This window comes from Elephantulus edwardii, unplaced genomic scaffold (assembly GCF_000299155.1).
Source record: "Elephantulus edwardii isolate Elephantulus edwardi_28Jun2011 unplaced genomic scaffold, EleEdw1.0 scaffold00004, whole genome shotgun sequence".
Taxonomy (NCBI): Eukaryota; Metazoa; Chordata; class Mammalia; order Macroscelidea; family Macroscelididae; genus Elephantulus; species Elephantulus edwardii.
Window position 1 is genome coordinate 10467494 of NW_006399754.1, and position 15612 is coordinate 10483105.

General features: G+C 37.1%; 1 protein-coding gene across 1 annotated transcript in view; it reads right to left on the reverse strand.

Moving 5' to 3' along the window:
- The window catches only part of RNF17 (ring finger protein 17), a 145817-nt gene that overhangs the window by 75458 nt on the left and 54747 nt on the right, over positions 1-15612 (reverse strand). Inside the window, exons 14-17 of the mRNA XM_006879553.1 lie at positions 12589-12779; positions 10496-10637; positions 6183-6336; positions 529-644 (exon numbers count right to left, since the gene is read on the reverse strand). Of these exons, the coding sequence (XP_006879615.1) occupies positions 529-644; positions 6183-6336; positions 10496-10637; positions 12589-12779 (603 nt within the window). The remainder of the gene's footprint in view (positions 1-528; positions 645-6182; positions 6337-10495; positions 10638-12588; positions 12780-15612) is intronic.

The window sequence follows — 15612 nt, forward strand, 5'->3', positions numbered from 1 at the left end:
TTTCAATACTTGACCCACTTTTCAAAAGGAGTAACAACACAGTAACAGTACAAATACTACGTAAGTGTGTAAGTTAGATATTAAGCCATCTTACCTTTCAGAAGTTGGAATCTACTCTCTCCTTACCCCTCATGATAAGGAAGGTAATATTTTTTACATACTCTTCTACACTTTTGTGTTGTACACATGTATTACATACACTTTAACATAAATGGAATTATAAGTAAAAGTGCTTCTGTAATGAGCTTTCTCATTCGACGTATCGTAACATTAAACTATGCACATATTAACCCCAAAATAATACAAGTTGAACATCAGTGAATATGTATAAATATACATGTGTAAAATGTTTATAATTTTTTATTTGCCAAGTCATACAATATAAAATATTATTTTATAAATAATAACATCTCCACTTATCAGAAACTATTTACACAAATGATAACTATTTCTGTGGGGAAAATTTTTAAAAATACTCCCATATATGTGTTAATAATACAATTCTTGATTTCATAATAAGTAGATTACCTTCTCTGGAGGAGTCAGAAACTCATCCTTTATTTTTCGCATTTCTTTAAGTGTTACTTTTGCAGTATTACCAAAGTCAACATATTTAACTTCAATTTCCTGATGGCCAGGCAATCCTTTAACAATTAGGAAGTTACAAATTACAAACTTAAGAAATGGAAAATTTAGCAAAATGTAAATGAAATACTTTAAAGCTAATAAACAAACAATATTTTTTTAAATTAAAGGAAGTATTTCTAATCTATGAATCTCAAAAACATCATTTCTGATGAATGGCTATTTCTACTTGTTAGGATGGAAATCAGTATTTCCCTTTAAAATATTTAGATCAGTGAAAACAAAGATAAAAAGTAGCTATTACAGCATTACTCACCATTGCAAAAACATGGAAACAGTCCAAATGTCCAACCACAATGGAGTGGATTGAGAAATTACGGTACATTCACACAATGCAATACTACACAACACACAGGAGCAATGATTTTGTAAATTACAACCTAACTGGGGAAGGACTGCAGAGCACTGTGCTAAGTGAACTGACTCAGTCCCATAAGGACAAATGTTGTATAAGACCATTATTGTAGAATGAGTATAAGGATGCAAGGAGGAGGGGAACAGGGGTGAGGATGGGTGGGGGGTGATAATCATAGGGTTGCAAAATTTGATGGGTGGAGGGAGGTGGGGGTTAAGGAAATGTGAACGATCTGGTATGAAAAACAATGTATACGAACTTTGTAAATCAGTATAAAATTTTTTTTTAAAAAGTAGGTATCAAATGGAAGGTAGTATGACTTGGAACTAATTATGTAAGACACAATACAGAAAAAGGATTATAGAAAAATAATACACATGAATGAAACAAAGCATATGAATGATTATAAAAAAATTTAAAAGATGAGAAATTCCAAGTGGGACTAAGAATCCTAGTTATTTAAATGCTGTGTGACCTAAGAGAGATGATTAGTATCTCTAAGATTCCATATCCTGAACAAGCCACTGTTTCTAAGTCTCATTTATGAAAATGAGTCTAACAGCAGAAATTAATCTCAAGATTTTCTTGCGAACTCATCTATTTAAAGGGCTTCACAAAAAATACATCATTGCTGATGTCAGGTGGATCTTGGATGTAAGCAGAGAATACCAGAAAGATATCTATTTGTGTTTACTGACTATGCAAAGGCATTTGACTGTGTTGATCATCATAAAAAGCTATTGCTGACACTAAGAATAGGAATCCTGGAACATTTAATTGTGCTCATATGAGAGCTATACCTACACCAAGAGGCTGTCGTCCAAACAAAGCAAAGAACAGTGAATGGTTTAAAATTAAGAAAGATGTGTATCAGAGATGTATCCTTACTCTATACCTACCTATTCAATCTGTATGCAGAGCAAACAATTTTTTTAAATTATTAAATTTTATTTTAATGAACATTTACAGAGACTTGGGGTTTCCATTCATTCATTGTGGCACTATTTTCTCTACCCTGCTCCCCAGTTCGTTCTTCTTCCCCCCCCCCCGAAAGTCTGTTTTAATTGTCCCATTGCCACAGTGCTTGTCAAAGCCAGTTCTGATTAATCTCCTTTGTCAGTGTGTGCTTTGCCATTCCCTATCACTCCTCCCTGAGAGAGACTTCACCCTGATTCATAAGGAAAAGGGGATGGCGTATTCTCTTAAGAGCAAACAATCTGAGAAGTTGTAGCTTTGAAGAATGTAGTAAAACATACACTGAACTGTACATGCACTGAAAGGCACATGCAGAAATTTTTGAACTGGTGTCTGTGTATACTCTCAACCCCAAAAGAAAAACTAGTTTAAAACTTAATAAGAGTTAAACATGGAATTACAGTATGACCCAGCAATTCACAACTCGGTATGTACCCCAAAATCTTGAAAAGCAGCAACTCCAACTGACATTGCGGTATGGAGTACACCAACATTCACTACAGTGTTATTCACAGAAGCCAAAAGGGAAAAACAACTGAAGCATCCATCAACAGATGAATAGACAGATGTACTGTATCCATACAATAGAGTATTAACTCAGCCACTAAAGAGAAACGAAGTACTGATTCATGTTATGACATTAATAAACCCAGAAAACATTATACTGAGTAAAATAAATCAGACACAAAAAACCCTATTGTATAATGCCATTTATCTAAAATGCCTAAAATACAGAAATGTATTGCAATGTAATACCAAAGTTTACTAGTGCTTACTAAGGGATAGAGGAAGAGGAAACAGGAATGCTTTCCGGGCACTGAGTTTCTAAGGTGGTGGCTGTGAAAACCTGGAAATAGAAAGTGGTTTTATCTGCACATCATGGTAAGTATAATTAATATCATTGAATACACTGAGATTATGAAAATTGTAGTATTTTAAGTATATATTTTGCCATAAAATCAGCAGGGGTGACCAGGAGATGCAGTGCATTGGGCAAGTCCACTATTATCTCTCCAAAGTGCTAAGAAGCAATTATATCATTTTAAAGATTCAAAAATGCCTGGTATACCCTGCTGGCACCAACGGTGCTGATTATGAATCCACGTGAGATAAAATTATTTAAAATTTCAATTTTTTTCTCCATCTGTTATGATGTTGCTCATCAGTTCAGTGGTAAAGTCTTGATGCTGAGATGAAATCCACACCGAAGGTTGCAATCTTTGATCTTCTATACAGCAAGTTCCTCATGTCCTCCTCGCTTTCAGCAAACAAGATTGTACCATCTGCATAACACAGGTCTTCCATCAATCCTGATGCCACATTATTTATGAAGTCTAGCTTTTCAAATGATTTACTTAGCATACAGACTGAACTGGAATGGAGCAAGGATACAACTCCGATGCACATCTTTCTTGATTTTAAATCATGAAGTGTTCCCTTGTTCTGGTAATTGTTTCTTGGAATTCTCATTCTTCTCAATATTAGCCATAGTCTGTTATTATTTGCACAGTCAAATGCCTTTACATAATGAAACACAGACATTCTGATATTCTCTGATTTCAGCCAAAATCCATCTGACATCAGCAATCACATCTCTGGTGCCACACAGACTCCTCTTCTAAACCCAGTCTGAATCTCTGGCAATTCTCTCAATGTACTGTTTTAGCTATTTTTGGATATTCTTGAGCAGTATTTTTCCTAAATGTTATAATGATACTTTAATAATTTCTACACTCTGTTGCATCACCTTTCTTGGGAATGGGAACAAATATGGATCTCTTCCAGTCAACCAGCCAAGCAGCTGCCCTTCAAATTTCTTAGAACAGCGGATGAGCACATACAGGGCTGCATCTCTTAGTTCAAATATGCTGATTGGGATCCCACTGATTCCTGAAGTCTTATTTGTTGTGAGTAACTTCAGTGCAGCTTAAACTTCTTTTTTTATCACTGGCTCTTGTTATTAAGATAATTTCTGAAAATTTTCAGTGTCAACCAATTCTTTTTGGTACCCTGACTACTCTATTTCTTTCATTTTCTTTTGATGTGTCACAGACCATTCAAGATTTTGCCCACAGTATCTCTCAGTATTGCAACTCAAGGCTTGCATTTGTTTTTCAATTATTTCAATTTTATAAGTGCTGAGCAAGTTCTCCTCTTTTCATTCTCCAACTCCAATTCTTTGAACATTCTATTCTGACACTTTGCTTTGCATTCTCAAGCTGCCTTTAGACATCTTCTGTTAACTTTTACTTTGGTATTTCTTCCCTTTGTTTTGGCTTTTTGATGCTGTAGTGCAAAACTCAATGCTGCCTAAACTGTGGCCAGCGAAGGCTGTCCTTCCATGATACTCGAGTGCCTGACTGTCTCTATGGTCTGTTGCTATCAGTTTGTTTTACTGGGGGAATGATTTGCATTTTGAAAAATCCTTAATCATAAAAAAAATGCTTTTGTTTGCTACAAAACTTGATGCACTACCTTCATAGCAACCTTATGTACAACAGCTCTGAAGTTTGCCCTGTCCTGAGCCAGTCTCACTGATTCCAACACACCAATTCCTACTGCCCCATTCACTGTATCAATCCATCTCATCTGGGGTCTTCCTCTCCTGCACTGTACCTCTACCCTTCCAAGCATGATGTCCTTCTCCAAGGACCAGTCCTTCCTGCCCACATGGCCAAAGTATGTGAGATGGAGCTTCAAAATCCTAGCCTCCAAGGAGAAACTTGATTTCACCCTCTCCAAGACATACCTATTTGTTTTCTTGGTGGTATGTTCAAGATTCTTCTCCAGCACAAATCAAAGGCAGCGATTCTTCTTCTATCATTTTTAGTCACTATCCAGCTATCTAATGCACAGGAAGTAATTGTAAAGACCACAGCTTGGATTAAGTGCACCTATTAAGTGCACCTAAGTCTCTAGACTTACATGAAAAGGAACATATCATGGAGTAAACTCTCCAAAGTGTATCTAATTTCTGAAACTTTAAGTGTCAGAACATGACAGATTTTGTCATGAGATTGCTCTCACTAAATTGTGCTCTCTCAGTCTATACACTCCTCTTTTTTTTTTCCTAATTGTCATTTCTAATTTCATTCACTCCCCCTACACAGGATACCATTATTATTTTTTAAATGTCATTTTTAAATGAGAACTACTTAAAAGGGAGGAGAGGAGAGGATAAAGAAAATTATGAGAAAGAGACTAAGAAAACCAGCATTCTGTAAGTCATTATCAAGAAAGTGAAATAACTTAAAAGGAAAACTGGAAGGACATAAAAGATTGTATCTGCAATTTGTACTCTGATAAAAATGCATGACAATATAGCATGACAAAACAAACATGAGTACTCAATAACAAAGCAACAAATCATAAGCAGCCAACTAATTAACTTTGCTATTTTCTATTATTCCATAAATAGCTTGCCTTCAGAAACCCTATGAACCTGGAGAAAGGATGAAAGTCACGCAAGTAAGTGTTGAGGACTTTTATGAGTTGCCTACGACTCGACGGCACTTAACAACACAGAGAAGAGACCAATTGGCTTAGTGGACCGAAAGTGATGCTACCAAGCCAAACATGGGTGACTCTAATCCACAGCCCTCAGGCCTGTTTTTCTTTTTTTTTTTCCTTTTTGTTCAAACAGTCTTCTAGGTCGTATAACCCTGGTGTGTCCACTCGCTGTACAGAGGTAACTTGTGGTCTCTGTGAAGCTGAACACTGTGACAATGATGTGTCAAACGCGATAACGGTTACCCATGGCGGACAGTGTTTGGTGGCGCTCCCCAGTTGAAACAAGCTTGGAAGCAGGAGTGTCATCTACTTCCATAAACAGCTTGCCTCTGGAAACCCTATGAACCTGGAGAAAGGATGAAAATCACGCACGCAAGTGTCAAAGACTTTCATTTATAGGGTCACTATGAGTTGCCTATGACTCGACGGCACTTAACACAACATTTTGTATTATCTACCTGTTTTACTGCTAGATTCTCAATGGTGTACTACTAAATTGCTCATGTCAGTCTTTCTAAGGAATTACTACTTCACTTAAGATTGTTACATTTTCTAAAGACAGACAAAAAAATAAAGAGAGCAAAACACTAGGATCAAATAATAGAACTTCTAAGATTTAATAAGCATGATGTCAAATAAGATAATACTAGTCTTCTAGCATTAAATTTTCCTGTAGAAACAGTGTATATTTTCCTACCAATAACTTCTGCTCGGTACCAAATGCCATCTTCAAATTTAGCAACACAGGGTTGACCTTGAACTGGACAGAGGATTTGCAGATTTTCTCCATCTTCATGTTTATAGAATTCCTCCATTGTCTTTAAAAGAAACAAAAAATCCAGGCTCTCTACCTAAGAAATAAAGGAAGAGAGCACAGCATTTGTACAGAATCTTAAAATTTAAATGCTGCATATGTTACAGGCACTTAAAATATATGAATATTATTAGATCTAGGGGAGCTCTGGTGGCCTAGTGGCAAGGAGCTGCAACTACAATCCTAGAGGCGCACAGTTCGAATCCACCAGATGCTCTGCCGGGGAAGGAGGAACAATTTCCTCCTGTACCAGTCAGATCTGATTTGACGGTACACTCACACAAAAATAATAAAATAAAAAAAATTTAAAAAATATGAATATTATTAGATCTAATCACATGACTTACCTGTGCTATTTATTTTAAAATTATTTTATTATAAAAGCAGTGTATGAAATTAGCATATGAAGGCATAATAAAAAATATTTCTACACCATAGTGCATTTCTTCCTAGACCTTTCCCTATATACATATACTTTGCATATTTTCATTTTTACCAAAATGATACCATGAGATACATGTGTTGTTGTTGATTGACATGGATTTGAGCATGACTCATAGCAACTCCATGAACTAAAGACCTAATGCCTTTCTTTTTTTTATTATTTTGTGTGTGTGTACCATCAAATGAGATCTGACTGATACAGGAGGATATTGCCCCTCCTTTTCCAGCACAGCATCTAGTGGATTTGAACCACATACCTTTGGGATTACAGTGCAGCTTCTTGCCATTAGGCCACCAGAGCGCCCCATACCTAATGTCACTATTGCAGTTTCTCTAAGATCATAGTTTCCATAAGCATGTGGTTTAGGAAGTAGATGCCACGCCTGCTTCCAAACCTGTCCTACAATTGGGAGCTCCAACAAACACTGTCCATATTGGTAAACCATTAGAGTATTTCAAACTCCAATGACACAAGGTTCGATATCACAGCAAACCCAGATTACCTCAGTACAGCAAATTGACAAGGGAGTTATGTACAAAGCAGAAGAATTAACTTCCAAAATATAACAACATTAGCTTAAGTACTGTCAAGTTGAATACAACCGTTAGCATTCAATGAACAAAAGACCTGAACTCTGTTCTATAATTAATGTCTTTTCTTTATGTTTATAGAGTTTCTAGAGGCATCTAGTTAAGGAAGTAGATGTCATTCCCGCTTCCAAACTTAAATAAATCTAGAAGCTTCTCCAAACAGTGTCCATGATGGATAACCATCATGGCATCTGACACAGCTATGGCACACTGATTTGCAATTCCAAGTTATTCAGTACAGCAAACAGACAAATGGCTGCTGTACCACTTTAAGAATGTTCATTCTATAGTAATAAATTTGCTTTTAACTTTGTAAATTTTTATATCTGAGTAGATTTCACTTATATCAAAAGGTTAGTCAAAGTGGACATTTAACAATTCAACAAAAGAAATAATGCAGAGAAGGCAGTACTCAGAAGATCTAAAGTATATTATCAAAAGTAAGATCTATAACAAGGTAACTTTACAAATTTAGAACCAGAGAAACAAGCAAAAGCTATGTTGAAAAAGATCTTAGAATAAAGGGAATAACAAAGATAAGAGGCAAACTGAACAGTAAACAGGAAAAGAAAAATCAAAACTAAAAGTTGGTGTTTCTAAAAGATCAATAAAAAAAAAATCAACAAACCATATCAACTAACTAAAAAAAGAAGATGCAAATAACTAAAACAAGACATGGAAAGTGGAGATTTTACTACTGACTACAGAAATTAAGAGGATTTTACATATTGTACAGTAATAAATTAGTTGTATAGATGAAATGGACAAATTCTTATCAAAACTTAAATCAATTAAATCTCTATAACAGACTCATAAAAAGCCAATTCATTAGCAACCAAAACCTCCGAACAAGAAAAACCCAGGACACTTCACAGTAGGTGGCAGTCAACCTATGAACAGCAGATATGAATGAAGCCTTATTTTGCACCATCCTCGGACCTGACATGCTTAAGCCCTCTGTTAATAGTCACTGTCAATCCATCTTGAGGGTCTTCCTCTTTCTGACTCTCCACTCTCCACCTTTCCCAACATGATGTCATTTTCCAAAGAGTAGCCCCTCTTAACAAACAGGGCTAAAGCACGGGAGATGAAGAAGTTTCATCATGGGAGCCCATGAGATATTCAGTACTTTTTACTAACATCACAATTCAAAAGCTTCTTCTTCTGTTGTTCTTATTCATTCACTGTACAACTTCCAGATGCACAGGAAGCAAATGAAAAACCACAACTTGGATCTGGTACACTTTAAATTGATAGACTTGTTCTTTAACACATTACAGAGGTCTATGACACTAGATTTTCCCAGTGCAAACCTGAGGTTTCAGAACTCTTGAAAATTGGCTTTTCTAGCCATTGTATTAGCCCCCTTGGGGGGGGGGAGGGGCCATGGTCAAGCTACCTTGACAGCAAAACACCTAAAGCTGTAGGGCCAATATAGGAAATGACAGTGAAAGAATGTGGTGGAGAGATGTAAAGAGACTGTGGCAAGGTGTAACCAGAGGAAGCCTGGAGATAAAGCCTTCAGTTAAAGGTTTGCTTGCTGGATGACTGAAGAAAAAGTTTTTAACTGCTCTGAGAAAAAGTATGCGGGATGACTGAAGAAACCAGAGGCTTCTTGCATTTGTGCTACTGAAATGAACCCACACTTTCACTGGTTGACTGAGCAGCTGTTTTTCACTAATTGAGGAATTGTACCTTGTTAATCTGGCTTGGAACTTCTGGACTAAACCTAGACTTGCACTGTGTGATATGCTTTGCTTCCCCTACAGTCTTTAATAAAATTATTCCCCTAATAAACTCCACAACTATGAGTATATTCTGTGAGTCGTGGCATGAACAGGGGATCCAATGACTGGTAGAAAAAGTTAGGAACATGGAAGGTGTCATGTAGCTATTCTGTAATATTTTGTAGCTATTTTGGTACTATGAATACTGTTGATGGAACAGTTCCCTTTTTGATGTGGGCAGAAGTAAAACTTGGCCACTCTCACATTATAACTGTTCCTCTCTCAAACATGTCTTTGATTTCTTCACTGATGCTATCATGGGTGTTGATTCCAGGTCCAAGTAAAATGAAATCATTGACTTCAATTTTTTTACTGAATGAATGTAAAAAAAGTGAGACACAACATCCTTAATCCTTATTACAGCCCAGATTTGATCTAAGAAAGTTCTCCTTATGGCCTGTAACCCCTTTTATGACAGGAGACGCGAATAGAAGAGAAAGAGGATCACCAAGAAAGAAGTGTTGGGAGCACAGTGCATCTTTTACACCCAAGACCCTCTACTGGGAACTTTTTCAATACAGAGAAAAACAAAGACACATGCAGATGTTCAAAGAATGCTGGCTCAACAGATGTTTGAAGGAGATAAGGTCTTTTCTCCAGAGACAACAGAGAAAGGCTTTGATTCCAACCTCTTAAAAAGTGAGAGAATGATTGTATTTGTTAAAGCCATCCACTTGTAATAGTGTTATAGCAGTACTAGATAGCTAAGACTCTATACAATGGGTTATTCTTCAATCGGAAAAAGGTAGTTCTGTTGTTACAGCTTTGAAAACACTAAAACAAGTAAAATGCAAAAGAAAACATTACAAGATTGCCTTGACATGACATTTCTAAAACAGAAAAATGCCCAGAGACCAAAGTTTATCACTGGGTGTTAAGGGTTAAAGGAGGGGAGTTACTAAGTAAAAGGAACTGTGTTACTGTATGGGACATGGGCAGTGTTGATGGATGTAAACTCTGGCCAATATAATCACAACAGGGAGATCTTTTGGCCCTGTGGGTAGGAGCTTAACTGTCATTCCAGAGGCTGGGGTTCAAATTCACTTGTTGCTCCATGGGAGGAAGATGGACAATCTCCTTCCTTGTGATTTAGTCTCTGAAAAGCCACTGGAGAGGAACTCTGGCTTGAGAGCAATTAATGAAAAGTATTTTAATATAAGTAATGGAACTATATATAACTAAAAATTGTTATAATGACAAATACTATCTTATACAACTTTCACTACAATATAACAATATAAAATTAGGTGTACAGAAGGTTAACTGTGGCTTTTTCCAACTAAACTGTACTGGGTATTAATTATCATCATATATTTCTATTTAAAACAAAAAAGAAACTCATCACATCATCTCCAAGGAATGCTATGTACTTACCAATTGAAGGTAGAAATCAGTAGGAGTATTTATATGACAAACCATTATCGATACATCTGTCATTTGTTTAGGCAAAATAGGTGGATTATAATGTAATGTAATATTTTCCTCAGGATGACTTCTTAGTGATTGAGATCTAAACCTAATTAAAAGAGTAAGTAAGCATAATCAAGAGTAATTTTTTATTGCATTTCAAATTTATTATTACATTTAAGATTTGTTATTATTAATAACAATTAATTTAGAACAACGATTTTAAAAATCATGCTAATGGGGGCAGGGAAGGGGAAGAGAAAGGAGAAGAGATTAACCAAATTCAAGATGTGATCTTCAAGGTGAAATCTGTAACTTGGAATATAGCCTTACGGAGAAGGTGGAGGGAGCATGCAAGAGAAGTTCCCAAGTAGAGCCAGGAATCTCTGAATGGACAACTCACTAAAGAGTATGTTGTTGTTATGTGCCATCGGGTAAATGAAAAACAAATATGAAAAGTGTTGCTGTTTGCTGGCAACTTAACAGCGACACGCTGATGGGGGTAAGCACGACGGAGATACACTGCTCTGGAGAGGATCAGAGAGTCAATCCAGCTCTAAGAGTCATTTTCTCAGTATCTCTCTCCTTGAATTATCAGAACAAAGAACCTGCCTGTATCCGGACTTATCTACAAAAAAAAAAAAAAAAAGGGTCTTTCCAATGTCTCTAACTAAGACATATTTTGGCAGCCTCCTGGGTAAAAACGTGCACAGTGAACTCAAAGGCAAGTGGTTTGGATTCACCACCTGCCCCATGGGAGAAAGATGGGCAGTTTCCTTGGGTGAGTTTGTCCCAACTTGACCACAATAAATTTTTTTAAGTTACTCAATCAAGACTAAGTAAGATGTCAAGTCCCAAAATGAAATCAATCTTCAAGTTTGTGTTTACTCAGAAACAAAACCAAATCCCCAGACAACCTGTCTTTCATTGCTGTAGAGCAGGGACTGACTCAGAATGAGCCTGGAGTAGGTTTTCAGAGGCTGTGAATGACAAGGGAGATCTCCCATTATTCCTCCTGCTGGTGGAGCTGAAATGCCAGAAAGCTGCCACCTTTGGGTGAGCAGATGAAATCCATCGCCACCAGAGCACTCCTGACAAGTCTGTGTTAGGACATCTTAAAGCCAGGCCTGTATGTCAGATTCACACCTATTTCTATTCTACAGTTTAGATGAACTAACTGGATATTATCACGGTAGAGCCAAGTACAACTCAAAGAGACCCTATAAGACACAGCAGCTGAACTTTAGATGTTTTTCAAGGCTGCTAGGAGAGGCTATTCCTTGGAAAGAAGTATCATACCTGGAAAAAGGGAACATTGGCAAAAGAGAGGAAGACTTAAAAACAAACAAAAAAAAAAAGAGAGAGAGCGAGAGAAAGATCCTCAACGAGGTGGGATGACAGGGTGACAGCAGCAACCAGCTCATGGTGTCAGAGATGAGGAGGATGGCCCAGGATAGATAGGACAGGTTCAGGCCCGTTTTCACAGGGTGGCTATGGGTCAGACTTGATTGATCACAGTAATTCCACATCTTTCTCCTACAAAGCACTTAATGAGTTAAACCTCAACTTTCTGATTGGCTGCTGAGTGATGAGAATTTCCAGGACAGAGAATGTATTGGTCTTTTCTCAAGGGAGCCAATTAGATGGTTGGGTTATTTACTTACCACACTCTGTTCCTCAGAATGGGGGTGAGGATTTAAATGATCTCTTTTATTTTTTTAAAGCATCTATTTTAGATCAATACCTCAGGAATAGAATGGTAATAATGAACTCATTCTCAAGAGGAGAAATCCAAATCAGAAACTACGGAATTCCTTAAATTCTACAATGTGACGTTCCCAAGAGTAAAAAATATCCATAAATATTTTCAATGTTGCACTACCTCAATTTCTCTACTTTCTTGAACCATATTATTTGCATGCAATATATATAGGCAAAAATTGTACTTAGTACACCCAGATACAAGTATTTTTAACCTCTTGGGGTGATAGTTTTATAAAGGAAAAAATCTGCTATTCCAATTTATAACTACAATAAAAAATATTTAATAAGTTACCTACCTTGCTAATTCCATAAAAACTAATGTATCTCTAAGAGACACTGGCATATCACTGCTTATTTTATTTGTTGGTGGTTTTTGTAGGTCTACAATGAGAATACCATCTTCTTCTCTAAAAACTTTCATCAAAACCGCCTTGTTATTTACCATTTTCAAAAATTCCACTTTAGCTTCTTTTCCCCAGCTTTTATTCTATTAAAAAAAGGTAAAATTCAAAGGTATTTAATAATTCTAATCAGCTCTGTCACAGCTGCCTAAGGTCAGCTTTCTATCAATCACAGTCCGAAACTGAGCCAAGACACTGAAGAAACCACAGATACCAAGGCATTAAGAAAATATCTGAGGTTATAAATCCAAGGGCAGTCTGTATGAACACACAATGAGCGACTTACATTTCAGTTTTGTAAACAGTCTCAGGGTACCCAGAAGCCCATATTTCACTTTACAATATTAATATAATAATAATTATAAAATATTTTTAAATAAAAGAAACAAGTATTATAGGCATGTTTTCTACTTATGGATAAAAATTAAAAAGCTATGCTTAAAGTACATAGGAAAGTCTGCTGTTAGTTACCTCTCCAAAGTACTGAAGAGCAATGGTGTCGCTCTGGAGACTAAGGTGCATCTGATACAGGCTATGGTCTTTGCAATCACTTGTTACGCATCAGAGAGTTGGACAATGACTAGGGAGGATGAAGGAGAATTGATGCCTTTCAGCATCAATGCCTTTATGGTTCTGGAGAATAGTATTGAGTGTACCATGGACTGCTAAGAAAACAGATTCATCCTGAAGAGGGTTAAACCGGGCTGCTCCGTGGAGGCAAGGATTCTGGGGCTCCGTCTGACATACTTTGGCCATACTGTAAGGAGGGACCGGTCCTTGGAGAAGGACATCACGCTTCGTAGGGTGGAGGGACAGCGCAGGAGGGGAAGACCCTCTAAGAGGTGGACTGATTCAGTGACTGGGGTGACCAGGATGGGTGTGCTGGAGGCAGTGCAATTGGCACAGGACAGAGGAGGATTTAGGGTTGCTGTACATAGGGTTGCTATGAGTTGTAAGCAACTCGACGGCACAAAACAACAACATGCTTAAAGTATAACAAAAGGCATGTAATATATGAAAATATTAACAGTTTAGCTAGCTTCTATTTATATGAAATATATGCAGTATGTAATTTTAAAAAATTAGAAACATAACTTAAACATCAGTCCTTTTAAAAGTTAAACTATTTAGCTCAGATTTCAAAGGTAATACACAGACCTTGAGTATGAAACACAATGCCTCTCATATTTATAGGATTGTAAAAGTAAATCCTATTCAGCTCAGAAAATACAAAAACATATGTTGCTACATGTTCTTTTGAATTAGACTCAGAGTGATCCTACAGGACATGGAAGAACTGACTCATAGGATTTCCAAAGCTATGATTACAAAATCTTTTTTCTTGTCAATCAGTTGGTGGGTCCAAACCCACCAAGCAATGCTGCATCACTTAGAGCACTTAAAAAAAATTGCAGTAAAAATTTTTAAAAACAATCCCAGCTTCTTGAAACAACTACCACAGATTAAGAAGATTTGTATGTATTTCCTTCTAATGTTTTATTCATTCACTGAATCTTTCAAATACTTGGCTGAATGTCTACTGCAGCTGTTATGGGTCACTGAGCTGAGTACAGTTCACAGTGGCCCTATGAACAACAGATGTGAACTTTGTCCTATGCTATGCCACCCTCATCATCTCTGATATACATGAGCTCACTACTGCCATCACCATGTCAATTCATCTCATTGAGGGTCTTCCCCTCTTTCACTGATATTCCACCTTTAAAAGCACAACGTCCTTTTCCAAGTAAGAGCTCCTTTTCAACAACATGCCAAATAAAACGCTGAGCTGAAGCTTCCCCGCCCTTGCCTTAAGGAGCACTCTGGCTGATCTTTATCCAAGATCTGTTTCTTCTTCTGGTGGTCTAGTGGGACATTTGGTATTCTTCTCCAACAGCACAGCTCAGAGGCTTTGATTGTTAAGTACTGCCAATTCTTTGAGGCTGCAGGCTCCCTGCTTCCATACCCAACTACAGCTGAGATGGTTTAGACTGACAGTGATTCTCCATAAGGATTCCAAGGGTGTAAATCTTCATGACAGGAGACTGCTCATCTTTCTCCCACAGAGAAATTGTGGTTTCAAACTCATAATCTTTTGTTTAACAGTTCTATATTTTACTTTAGGGAGCTCTAGTGGCCTAATGGGTAAAGACTTGCACTACTAACTCAAAGGAAAGTAGTTCAAATCCACCAGCTGCTCCATAGGAGAAAGATGGGCAATCTCCTCTTGTGTGATTTATAGTTTCTGAGAAAAAGTTGCTGAAGGGTCAACTTTGAGTCTGTCTGGAATTTATGGCAATGAGATGACATTTTACACACTATGCCACCAGGGCTCCTTCTTGCTTTTGGAAATATTTTCATTATAGTAGCTTAACATATATTCTTATACACAATTATTGCATCCTAGGGGGTTTTAAATTTGCTGAAGGAAGGATATTAATAAATGATCCAAGACAGAATGCAGTATAGATTAATAAGTCAAGTAATGAACAAAAATTCTCAAACCCAATGCCACTTACTGGGATCGGACTCAGCTGACCCTCCAGTGGGGTCACAAGGCTGTACAGCTCAGCTCAGCTCACCCTCTAGAGGGCTTGCAAGGCAGTGAACTGACTGGGATGAGGCTGCCATCCTTCTCCCACTGGCCCATGAGAGGATGTGAACTGTCAGACAGGTGCAACCTTCCATTAGCTACAGACTAGGCCACCAAGACTTCCGTGTAATGTAAAAAGTGTCATTAAGGTAAAGAAGGAATATACAAAAACATACAAAACACCATATATTAAGTTTATTTCTCTCTATACATTTATTTGACTCCAAAATTTAATAGTTTAAACATCCTGAGGAAATGAATGGCTACTTTTAGGGACTCAAGATTATATTGTTGGGGACATAAAACACAAATGGCCTATCAGAGTC